Source organism: Myotis yumanensis, unplaced genomic scaffold (genome assembly GCF_028538775.1).
Source record: "Myotis yumanensis isolate MYYU_CA2020_CCGP unplaced genomic scaffold, mMyoYum1.0.hap1 SCAF_15, whole genome shotgun sequence".
Taxonomy (NCBI): domain Eukaryota; kingdom Metazoa; phylum Chordata; class Mammalia; order Chiroptera; family Vespertilionidae; genus Myotis; species Myotis yumanensis.
In genome coordinates this window covers 6187453-6200374 of record NW_027223766.1, presented here as the reverse complement: position 1 = coordinate 6200374, position 12922 = coordinate 6187453, and the positions used below count along the sequence as shown (strand labels likewise).

General features: G+C 52.3%; 1 protein-coding gene across 2 annotated transcripts in view; it reads right to left on the bottom strand.

Moving 5' to 3' along the window:
• The window catches only part of ZNF704 (zinc finger protein 704), a 200661-nt gene that overhangs the window by 19049 nt on the left and 168690 nt on the right, over positions 1-12922 (bottom strand). For both annotated transcript variants that reach the window (XM_070391854.1, XM_070391853.1), the window contains exons 3-4: positions 5438-5541; positions 995-1221 (exon numbers count right to left, since the gene is read on the bottom strand). In XM_070391854.1, the coding sequence (XP_070247955.1) occupies positions 995-1221; positions 5438-5541 (331 nt within the window). The remainder of the gene's footprint in view (positions 1-994; positions 1222-5437; positions 5542-12922) is intronic.

The following is a 12922-nucleotide window of genomic DNA, read 5'->3' as shown; positions in this document are numbered from 1 at the left end:
ACAGGGCAAGCTCAACGTTTAATCTCTCCAATCCTCAACTGCCTCATATCAAGTTGGGAGAATGATACCTACCGGCCCTGGCTGGTTGCTCAGTGGTTAACGTGTCGGCCCTCGCACCGAAGGGTCTTGGGTTCAATTCCCAGTCAAGGGCACGTACCTTGGTTGCAGGTTCCACAGCCCTGGCAGGGGAACATGCGGGAGGCAACCAACTGATGTGTCCTTCTCATATCAATGTTTCTCTCTCTCTCTCCTTCCATTCCACTCTCTCTAGAAATCAATGGAAAAAATATTCTCTGGTGAGAATAAAAAAATAAAATGAGGTACTTACCAGACAGGACAGCTGTGAAGATTAAATAAATGTGTAATCAATGCATTAAATCAATTTATTAGAGCTCTTTTTCAGATTTAGTTTAGTAAACCAGTTTTTGGTCTGTAAGTACATATATACGTTTATGTGTCAGCTTTCTTCTTCTTTTTTTCTTAATCCTCACCCGAGGACATGCTTAGAGAGAGAAACATTGATGTGAGAGAGAAACAGCTATCAGTTGGCTTCCAGAATGCTCCCCTATCGGGGATCAAGCCCCTACCCCAGGCATGTGCCCTGACTGGGAACGGAACCAGCAACCCCTCAGTGCATGGGAGGAGCTCAGCCAACCTGGCCTGGCTGGGGCAGCTTTCCTGCATGTTTCACAGCCGGTTTTATGAAAATAAGACACAAAAATTCTCCCAATATGTTTTTGAAGCAGAAAATAGAAAAGGGAGTTTGTTTTTATTTTACAGGTGAAAAAATGTAGTCCCAGGAAGAGAGTGAGTGAGGCACCAACCCACGCCTGACATGCACTTTTGTAGCTTTCAAACCCTGGTCAACGCTGGGCACCTCTGTCCACGTGGCACCAGGCGGCAGAGGGTGGGTGCCCACACTGGGTGGTTCTGCCTTGGTCAGGCCCTGGGTGTATCCTGGGCCCTCAAAAAAGGAGCGGGAGGAGGGGCTGACCTTTCTCTTCCTGGGGATGGGCTCGTCGAAGAGCAGGTTGCCGGCCTCGGCCTCGTCGATGCCGTCGTCCGGCGCGGGGCTGCGGAAGGGCTTGGCGCAGTCGGCGGACAGCGGCGGCGATGGTGTGGACGGGTTGGACTGGTCGCTGGGGGCGCTCCAGCTCCAGTAGCCGCTGCTGCAGCTGCTGGACGGGGCACCGCCCTCCTTCCAGGATCCGCTCATGCCCTCTGCGAGCCAGACAACCAGCGTCAGTGCAGCAGGTGCAGGGGCCGGGGTCACGGACTCGGGGGGGGGGGGCTGGACCCTACTAAGCACCTGCAGCCCCCCGCCCCCCAGAAATGTGCAACAGCTGGGGATGCACTACGCATACCTTGGGAAGAGAGGTGCGTTACCCTTTATAAACACTGAGCTATTTTATCACATGACAGGCTTTCCTAACAGCTCTCTGATGTGGGTGGTTTTGGGATGACAGTGGACGGGGTATGAAAACAAGAAAGAAAAAGATGCCCTTGTTCACTAAGTTTGGGGAGCTGTGAGTTTACTGGTGTTTCTAAGAGGGAAATCATTTGCAATATTGTCCCCCTCCCCCAACCCATGTTTCTCATAGGTCTGAGATCTTTGGAATAGGTTTGTGGAAAAAGTTAGTCCCAGATGTAAGAGTCTAAGAGAAATAACATTATAGGAAATAACAGTGCCTTGCATTTGTTGTTTTCCATCTCACAAAACTCATTCACACAGGCCTGTGCACCCTCACAACATCTGTCTCTCAGAGCAAGGACGGTCACCGGGTTTTACAGACGAGCACCTGGGGCACAGGAAGCCGTGACCCGCCATGGAGCCCAGACCCTGATCTACCAGTTGGCTTCTTTCTCCTTCAGGGCATGGCCCCGTGTGGTAGGAATCCTCCTCTCTTTCCAACAAGCTGAGATCAGAGGAGAATTTATGGGCAATATTTACTGATAAGACAGCTGTTGAATTCTTCCTTTGCACTTGCAGGGAAACAGGAAACATTTGCTAATGTGAGAGATCTTTGTCCGGTTAGAACGCCATGGAAGGCTCCTTATAGACTTGACCTTCTTGTTGGATAATTTCTCCTCCATGTTTATGTGCATTTTGAATACAGTAAAACGATATTTTAAGTTCGGGGGGGGAGGGAAATCCCAAAATGTCTCATTATGCTGTAAACATTGGTGTAATTAGTAACGAAGTGAAGACACACTATGGGCCAGCATTCGTGGAAAAATGTCTTGACTACCTTCACCCAATCACAGATTTCCAGAATATTCCTCAACTGTGTCAAGCCAAACGTTCAGTTAGAGGAATGAAGTTTTAAGCTGAAATCGTGGAAGAAAGTTACCCATCTCACTAAAGCGAGGCTCTACCCCATCAAATGGTCATTTCTACAGGATCAAGCCTTTCTGGCACCAGCAAAACCAAGTTAGCACCTCCCTCCCTGCAGGCCACCGGACAGTGCCCAAGAGCCTTTCGGAATGCGACAGCTGCGCCCGCAGGTCCTTCGGAGGCCACTGGGGGCATGGCCCGGGGGGACACATGCCTGGGCGGCTCAGGAGGCGTATGATACAGCACCGCGCACTCGTACAGTACGCGTGTGGTGCCAGCGGGGTGATCAGGGTGAGTGCCTGCGCAGAGCGGGGGAGGTGATTGGGGCCTGAATTGATTTTGAAAAGCAACAATTTATTTTGAAAAGTAGTGTGTCGCACTGCCTCATGTCAATGCCCAAAGTTCAGTTGCTGACTTGGGAATGACATTTCCTTTAAGAAGCGCTATTCAATGAGAAGGGCAATGTGATATAGAAATGGATTTTTCGAGACACATAGATGGCCGCATCTCCTTCCCTGACACACGTATTTGGTGAAACGCAGTCAGGCCCTGCTGGAAGCTCACCCTCTTTGCAGACCCACTTCCTGACAAAACGATCCTTTCTAGAATCACAACAGTTTTAAAAAATTCAGTGATATACAATAATTCCAGACATATGTCTATTTTTTAAATTAACCAACACCTTCATTATCATTAACTGCTTTCCCTCGTTAAGAATTTGCTGCCTGTTGCAGACCTAAGGAGCTAGCAGACAATTTGGGATTATAAATTGGGTAGTTATTTTTTGAAATCATAATGAACAGTGAATTCCTTTCCATAAAACTATGCCAACAAAGGTTTGTGTTGCAGGAGCAAAAGGTTTATTTTGATTCTAACCTTTCAAAACAAAGGAGCATGAAAAATGTTCTCAATTAAAAGAGAATGCCATGGAAAAATACTGATTGCGTTAAAATATACTCTTTCTTCTCTGAGGAGTCTCTGACATTCTGCAGTTCCTTTTTTTCTTTTCTGTAAAATAATGAGAATCTACAATTTATTTGCATTTGGTGGCCCAGCTTGGGACAAATACTTGTCTGTAACCTTGAGGAATATTTTTATCTATGAATGCTTCAATCTTTTATGCAACTCCTTTCCCCTGGGATTGGTTTGGGGGTGTCTTCAGCTTTGCCTTCTCTGCAGTCTTCCTCAGGGGCCTCGCCACACTGAGCAGCGGGAGCCAGGAGGCAGTTAGAGGCCCGGCAGAGGGCTGTCCTTCAGCAGCAACGCCAGGCGCCCTCCCAGCACCTCCCCGCTCTGCGGGCTTCGGCGGCATCGTGCGGGGTGGTGAGGGCAGGGGGCACTCCTGTGGACGGTATGGATTTGACTTCCCGGCACCTCCATCATTCTTCGCACCGACAACTGGAGTGGAATACGTTTTGGTGAGGACTCACTGGATGTTCAACAGCTTTATTTTCACACCTGGCGCTTCCCTCCGACTTCTGTGTGGATCACACCTCAGCCTCCTAACTGGCCAGGCTGGCTTTTGAGAGAAGGGGTCCCCTTGCAGTAACTTCCCCTTCGGGGTCCCATGTTCATTTCAGCCCACTCCCGCCCCCGGGTGGTCCACCGTGCGCTCTGGCCAGTAATCAGTGCCTTTGTCTGAATGCAGAATCCAGCCTGTTTCATGCTTGAGCTTCTGAAGCATCGGACGTCTGTCCTTGAACATCGCTTTTCCCTCGGCTTCTAGGAACCCACATTCTCCCCTCTCCTGACCACTGGTCCCTCTCAGGCTCTTCCCTCTGGGTCCCTGAAGTGAGGGCGGGTCTCACCCCACCCCATAATCCCCTCCCAGTCTTCGCTCCCCGCCTGCACATGACTCTCAGTGATCTCCCCTCCCCTCATGGCTTCTGCGGCAGCCCAGACCTCCCGGCCGCTGCCCTTGAATGAGCCTCAGTACTGCCCACGGCACTCGCTTCTACCTGGCCTGCTGTCATCTCCAGTGAACCCAGCTCTCGCCCAAACACTCACTGACAGACGTGCTCCTCCAACTTATGTGTGGACCATCTCGGGGGCAGGCCTCCTGCTGACGCCCCGACTGCCTGGAGGGCACCCTGGCACTCCCCCTCCTCCATCCTTTTTGTCCATCACCACGTCCTGTTGACTCCTCCTTCCTCACATTTCTTGGTTAAGGTCCTATCCGTCCCCTCTGGGACCACCAAGGTTCAGGACATAGGGTTTTTGTTGCTGTTGCTGTTTCTTTTTGTTTTTGTCTGCAAGCCCAGCTGTGACTGTCCGGTGCCGAAGCCACGTCGTAACTCTCCTGCAGCCTCGGACTCACGTCCGTGCTCCTGGCCAGGCCTCCGTCACCGCCTGCGGCTCTCCTGATTCTTCACAGTGAGTTAGTGGGCCCACAGTAGCCATGACTAAGATGATGGACCCGGAGTTGGAGGATACAGGGGAGAATTTCAGCTTTGCCATTTAAAAGTCAATTAATCCCACATGCCTCCGTCCACTCATCTGTAAAATAGCGACAACAACAGCCACAGAGTTGTGAGAATGATGTGACAGAGCAAGCCTCGAACCTAGCAGGGAGCAAGGGCTCAGGAAGTGCTGCCATTGACGAGGCTGTGACCGAGCCTTTCCCCACGAGACCAAGCTGCACGGGAATACGGGTGTTGTTTGCAGTGATGCACTCACACCATCTAGCACAGCACCCAGTAAGTGCATACTGAGTGAATAAACGGACTAAATCATTGTATTTGATTGCAGAGTCTGGGATAACGCCTTTGCAAAAGTCTTCAGAGTTATTCGACCTAACTACCTTTCCTGTGGAACAGAAACAATGCCGGGAAAAGAGCTCCATTTACCTGGGAAAGGGACAGTCGCTGCGGGTAAGTGCCCTGGAAACGGGATGTGCGGGGAGCGAGTGGAGGGGTGACTGGCGTCTCTGGGAAGATGAGGAAGCTGGCCCTGGGGTCTCCATCTCTCCCACGTTGCCCCTGTTCCTGCTCATGGCGAGGCTTAATCATTCATTCCATTTGACAGGAATGAGACCCCTCAAAGGGGGCCTGTGCTCACGGTGCCCTTACGCCCATCCCGCCTCCTCCCCTCACCCCAGCTCACCATTCGGCCGCACAGGAGGGCTTCGAACCAAAGGGCTTGTGGACAGGCTGGTGAGTACCATCGCTGCTGTCACCTTGTCCATGTCCAGTTCCTCCGAGGATTTCCTGGAAAACAGGGAGGGCCCTGTTAGCGGAGCTCGCTTGGCATGGACTGGGGGCCCTGCCACCTCCCATCACAGACAGACGGGAGAGCACTCTGCGGGGGGACAGGACTGAGCAGCGATTCCTAGTGGCCGAGTGAAGACACTGCCATCACTCACTGAGACGGACACTGACCAAGACGGACACTCACCAAGACGGACGCTCACCGAGGCGGACGCTCACCGAGACGGATGCTCACTGAGACGGACACTGACCGAGACGGACACTCACCAAGACGGACACTGACCGAGACGGACACTCACCAAGACGGACGCTCACCGAGGCGGACGCTCACCGAGACGGATGCTCACTGAGACGGACACTGACCGAGACGGACACTCACCAAGACGGACACTGACCGAGACGGACACTCACCAAGACGGACGCTCACCGAGACGGACACTCACCGAGACGGACAGGCCACTCTGGCTCGTAAATTTTTGCCAGTAACCCCCAAAAAAGGCTCATACGACAATGGCCATTGTGGACAGCAATCAGCTTGCCTGGGCTGATTTCCATAAAGAAGTTAATATCGAAAATGCATGCAGTACACCGACGTCAGATAAACTGTGCCACCTCCCGGCACGAGCATCCCCCCGGGGGCAGTGGAGAAGAGGGTTCACACCCGTGTGGGCAAATGAGTGGTCACACTGACTAACGCGGCTTTCGTCCCAGCCGCGCCGCCTGACTTTAAAAGCAGTGAAGTTGCAGACAGAGAAAGTCAAATCGTTCCCAGTTCTGGGGGTGGGGCTGCTCAATTAGTTCCACAACAAACTTATAAAAAGTTTACGCTTTGGCTCCCCAGCGTGCACCAGGACGCTGCAGTACAAAGCAAAGCCACTCGTCCAGTCACCGACGGGAGCTGGCAGTCTCCGTCTGTAGTTCTTCTTGAAGCTCCTTGCTCTTTCTTGGAAAACTGTTCTATTCAAAGGCCAATTCCTTTTTTCAGAGACTGGCAATGAGAGATGCTTCTAGAAGGCGCGTGTGCGAGCACACAGCGCGATGTGCTCTGCAGAGGTCTTCAGGACAACCTTGAACCGGGGAGAGCTGCTCCGTCCCATGGCACACCCTGAAAAGGCTACAGCACCCACAGTTCCACAGGATCGCGGGCTTGGGGGCAAAGGCGAGGCCAGTTTCCCGCAGAAACTGAAGCAGCGTGAAGAGGACTTAAGGCACCTTCAGGTCATTGATGTTCACATCCCGCTCCCCCGCCGCCCCCCCCCCCCCACATGGAGGCGAGAGGGGTGTCACGAGGGCCTCCCAGGAGAAAGGCTTGCTGGACACACTGTGTCCGCCGGCTGCCGCCAGAGCCCAGCCGTCACCATGGCTGCACACCGTGGTGGGGACCGGAGCAGGCCACTGTCATCTGTCCCAGACGGAATTACAGGAGCTGCCGGCTGCTCTTTCCAACTCCGTCCTCTGTTTTTAACAAAAGGTTTGAGAGCCAGGCTCAGAGGCCCAGGAGCTGGGCGCTGGGAAATGGCAGGACGGCACGGAGAGAGGGTCCCCGGTTCCTACAGGGACACCCTCCGCGGTCACACTTGTTTCTAGTCCTTGGTTTCAGGGGCCTCTATTTTCCCTCCTGTAATCTGCTTTGTATCTTTTAAATTTTTCACATCTAAGGTTTGTTTTAGAGGCTTAGTTGATAATTAACTTAAAAGGTGATCTATGTGTTCTTTTTAATATGAAGATCAATAGCGAAAGTGTCTCTATAAAATATGCATTTTTTGCATCACCAAAGCCGGCCACGACCTTTCAACATAATGATCAGAAAGCAGATTCCCGATGAAGAGCAAAGAGCAAAACGAACGTCGGCATCACCAGAGTTTTGTGTTTGACCACCTTTACGTTTCCCGTGGGCCCGGGAGGTCACGAGGACACCTCCACGGCCCGCTGCTCACCCCTCAGCAAGCCTGCGCGGCTCGGGGAGTGTGTATCACGCTGCCGGGAGCACGGTGACGGCCCTGTGCTGAGTGTGTTTTTGTTTTTTTACCCTTGTTTATTTCTTTGGTACAGTGCTATCTAATTACTGATTAATTGGTTCTGCAAATGCAAATCCTTGTAATTAAATGCAAAGAGATGATGCGCCACGTGGGGCTTGTTACACGTAGAGAAAGCTTTGCCGTCTGGTAGACAAAGGGCTGTTGGAGGAAAAGACCACTCATCCAGGTGATACTGAGAGTTTCCTCCCAGTGGGAAACGGATTTGAATCCACTGCTGAGGCTGCCCAATCCCACGTTCACAACAGGCTGAGAGCTTGTCCAAATAACCTTTCCTCCCAGGCCTGGCTGAGTATTACGGAACTTTAGAATTAGTTCATAAAAATCGTCCCACGCCTTGTCATTCTGTACACGCTCTGTCGCTCAGCTGAGCGGGCTGTGACCGATGAGCAGGATTTCCAGATGCGAGAGTCACATTTCAGGCGAGTAAGCAGGCGAGTCCTTGGCTGGCAAACCGTGTGGGCATCCTGGTTGGAGGATGTGGTGGGAGAGAAGAGGGCACGGAGCCTGGCTGGGTCTCGGGCCTCACGTGCCAGGCCGGGCAGATTTTCGTGTTCTCATAAGCAGAGAGAGCCACTGAACATACATGAACCCAGGAGAGAGGCAGCTCATCAACCTGGGTTTTAGAAACAGGCCAAAGCGTCTACAGGCGTGCTCTGTAGCTGGTTTTAGTTAACTCTCAATTCAAACGCAAAGTGCTAGCCTAAGCCCACTGCTCCTCTCTGCACAGGCAGTGTTCAGTCTGCGAGCACAGACCTCCCTCGGTGCGGCCAAGGATGGGTGGCTGGGAGAAGAGTGCAGGCTCCCCAATGAGTTACATCGTGCGGCTTCAAATCCGTTCTCTGCCAGGACTGGCTGTGTGGCTCTGGGGAAATTACTCAACCTCTCTGAGTCTGTTTCTTCATTTGTGAAAGGAGGAGATAGATCTGCTGAAACGATTCAATGAGAAAACATATGTGAGCACCAGCAGAGCCTCACCCACAGCCAGGGACCCGTGGAAGTGAGCTCTTACCTTCACATTCACGACTGCCCATTACATGTGTCCCACATGCAGAGGGGCCTTGTCGGTGACTTTCCTCGCTCTTCCGACTGGGCACCCGCACTAGCAGGCATTGCTTTCCATTTTGGAGGAGGGGCGCTGCCAGTGGTGTTGTTTTTCACAAAGAACCAAACTGTTCCAATTTCACAGGCGTTACCCAGTGAGAGGTGACAATCGGCATAGGAAGTGGCAGCTGCTGAGCCCTCCCTGGGCTCGCGGTGCCTGGGCCAGGATCCAGCGCGTGACGTGGTGGCCCTGGGGCACGGGCCACACGGCCAGAGCCCGGAGCGGGTCTGGGTTATGCCCTGAGTTCCTGCTTTCAGCCCTCACTCTTGAGGACCAGCTCTGAGCCGGGCGCTGCTGGGCATTGCAGGGAGAGCCTCAGAGAAACCCGAGGGCCTGGCCACCCTATCCGTGCGCCCCCCCCGTCCCCCAACACACAAAACCGGAAACCCACACACGTCACAAAGCCAGGAGGTGGCATGGCCTTGGTGAGGACCTATGTAGGTCCCCAGCTAGGAGAGCCTGGAGGTGGGCCCTGGCCTTGCTGGGTGAGGCAGGGAGGGGCTGGGGCGGGCAGTGCCGGCGTGGCCAGACTGCCCTGAGAAGGTGCAGGATGCTCAGCTTGGTGTGCCGGGCACTGGGACAGGGACAGGGCCGGGAGCACGGAGGTGTTTCGAGTGGACAGGCTTCGGAGAGGTCAGGTCAGGTTAGGGCAGGGGTGGGCAAACTTTTTGACTCAAGGGCCACAATGGGTTCTTAAACTGGACCAGAGGGCCGGAACAAAAGCATGGATGGGGTGTTTGTGTGAACTAATATAAATTCAAAGTAAACATCATTACATAAAAGGGTACGGTCTTTTTTTTTTTTTTTTTAGTTTTATTCATTTCAAACGGGCCGGATCCGGCCCACGGGCCGTAGTTTGCCCACGGCTGGGTTAGGGTGATGATCTCAGATCTGCTTTTCAAAAAGCTCACTCTGGCTGCCGGGTGGAAAATGAGTTTCTTGGGTTTGACAACTGATCTTCTATCTGCCAAACTGATTGCCTGGTGACCGTGGCAGCGGGTGGAGGATGATGTCATCTGTGACAGGGAGGTACTCAGGAGCGGCGGTATTGGCAGGCACAGCATTGACAGGCGCGGTATCGGCAGGCACAGCCTCGGCACGGCCGCAGGCCCCGGTGTGTGGTGGCGCTGCAGGTCTGGCCCCCTCGGCTGTGGCCGGTGCTGACAAGGCTGTTGTTTCTGTCACAAGAAGCTTTCTCTTCTTTTGAGCCACTTCATGCCTGACTGCCATCTGCTGGGAGCACGTGTACACACACTGTCCCCCTAACCCACCAGCCAAGAGAGAAGTGCTCACCCACCGACAGCCGTGAGAGACAGCTACCTGCGGGGAAAGTGCTGCAGTAACAGATGGAATGAAAGGAAGAGCACACTCCTTGATCAGCACAATCCCGTTCCTTAGCAACTCCTGGAATCGGCGGTCTAGACCAAGTTCAATCACTTTGAGGACGCACAGTGACCCCCAAAACAAGCAAAAGGCCTGGCCGTGAACTCTCTTCCCTGAAAAGTCTCGGAATCTGGGGACGGCTCTCGCTAAGAGTCGGCACACCGACCGGGTGACTGCTCCAGTGGCCAAGCAGAAGGAGCACCTTGCTTCCTGTCTGAAGGAATCTTGCAACAAAGGCGGTCACTGCTAATGCTCCACATTCATCTGAGGTGTGGCTTCTTTTAAGACCACAGGGAAGATGTGCGTGTTTCTGTGGAGGACATGGAGGGGGTTGGAGAGGACCGTGCCCCAGGCCCTGTGTCCTGCCCATGGTGGCCAGCCTGCCCGGGTCGGCCACGTCCTGGCTGACGTCTCCAGCCCACAAAGGAACTCCTGCGCCTCAGCAGTGGCCAAACAATGGTCACACAGTCGGGAAGAATCGGCTGTTTCCGCTGGACTCCTGGGGGCGCGGTTGGGCAGGGCCGGCGTGTGTGCGGGGCAGGGCGGGGGCCGGGCGGGCAGGTGGAGGTGCCCTGAGCGGCGGGTTAACAGGGCAGCTGATAAGGGCCACAGTTGTCCTCGGGAAGAAAACCGTAATCAAAATTGCATCTCTCACTCTGACATTTATGTGCGTCACTGCAGGCTGGCTGGTGGGGTGAATTACCTCCGTGCCCGGAGGCCTCGAAGCCACTTAGGTTTCCATAATGGAAAGAACCTCCAGCCACATGTTATGGTGATAACAGTGATTTCATGAGGGCATTGGGAAAAGATGAGTCCAGCGTTTTCTGGTTTGCCAATTAAAGAAAAATAAGGGGACTTTTGTCTAGATTTAAAAACAAGGCAGAAAAGCCTGTATTACTTATTCCCATGACCTCCTTTTCCTGAAATAATAACATTCTTATGTTGGCAGCAGACCTAAAGGTGGGCTCGCAGTTGTAGCCATTGTATGTCATTGTTTCTGCAAAGAGAGGACTCCCACTGCTCTGCCAGGCTGCCCCGGAGTGAGAGGGGCACAGGGAACAGGGAGAGGGAGCAGCTGGCACGGCACCAGTCCCTGCTCTGAGAGCCAGAGTGGAGGTGTTGGCTGTGTCGTGTGCTAATTCACTCTCGCTCTAGGCTGGCGGCGGTGGGGGGCATTTATTCTAGTTGTAAATTTTGGTTTTGTTCATGCTGAGCTATCTGGGACCTGTCTGCTGATTTCAGCTCACGGGGCACTGAGCAAGGCGGACGCAGCCCCTGCCTTACCTGGCTTGTGCTCTGAAGAGGGGACACATGGGTATGTGTTGTAGACAGAATTAATCCCTTTTAAATCTGCTTAAGTTTCAGATTTGGCTTTAGAAAATGTAATTTTTTTCTCAAAAAAACAGCATCTTCTTTCTCATAACAACTAATATTTACTTAGCATTCTCAGTGCCGGAGGCTTTACGCACGCTGTTTAAATGCCACCGTGGCCTGATATTACCACCCCATTTACAAATGCCTTCCAAGGGCGCTGGGCCGCCAGCCAGGCGTGCTTAATTCTAGTGGCCCCAGGGGGGTCTTCAAACCACACACCAGTGCTGCTTGCACCATCATCTCTATAACCTTGATTTAAATTTGAGACGTACTTGTCCTCTTCTCTAATTGAACTGCATTTGTGAACTAAATGCAACCTGTGTACACATCTTTCCTGTGTTACATTTACAAACTTCTTATCATGAAAAGGATTGCTTTTATACACATGGGTGATTCCACATTCACAGGAACATAGCATATACATGTTCAAGTTGGCATTATGGATTAAATTATAGGCTTATTACTCCTATTTAAAAAGTGTTTTGCTTTTAAAAGGATTCTTGAAATAGAACTTAAATTAAATAGATTTTCTTTAAATAGAATTCTTATAATGTGCTTAAAATGTTGTGAATGATTAGATTTTAACTCAGCTAATTTACCCAAATTTTAACCTCTACATCAATACCTGTTTTATTGGTTGAACCACATGAAATTGCTGATACTCACTATTTTTTACCTGCAGAAGTGGCAGTTTCATACGGTTTGTATGACATGTACTCTTATGAAACATTTATCTTTAGTTTCACCAGCTAGAAGTGAACCGGCTTTTATTGAAGAGAATCTCCTACACTATAGTTCAAACAAGCTTCAATTCAACATTTACTACGTGCAAAGTATTGCCCTGGGAAGAAGCTTGTCCGAGGCCACGTGAGGCCTGGGGGTGCCAGCTCCTGGGCGGGGGTGGAGGCGTCCATGTGCCCCTGGCGGATCCTCACACACAACATTACTGCTCAGTTGCCTGGGTTCTTTCAGTACATTTCACCATGTTACCAGCATGTTTCCATCAGTTCATACAGCCATGGTTGGACAACAGATGAACTCAAACCGTCGATCAGGATCTTGTCTGTGGGAAATGGTAATTCCATCGTGCTTAAACCTGTGCACCGCCATACCATCTAAGTGCTATGACATCAAACCTGTGTGTTGAACACCCAGCGGCTGACAACTGCACAGTGAGTGTGTCTGCTCAGTGCAAGGGACATGACCTCCCCGAGGGACAAGCGAGGAAGCGACAGTCAGGAACACAATGCGAAGGTTACTGCTGGGCACGGCGGGTCAGGGACCAGCTGTGTGGCACCTGGCCAGGGCACCTCCGGTTTCCTGCAACAGAAGGCGGTGAGTGGCGGCCAGCGACGTCACGCAGGCGTGGGCTGCAGCAGGGACAGCCTGCAGCCCAGGGAAGCAGAGCATGGCACTGCTATCTCACATTCCTTCTGAAAACAACACCACCGGCTCAGAAGCCTGGGACACGGGCTTTCATATC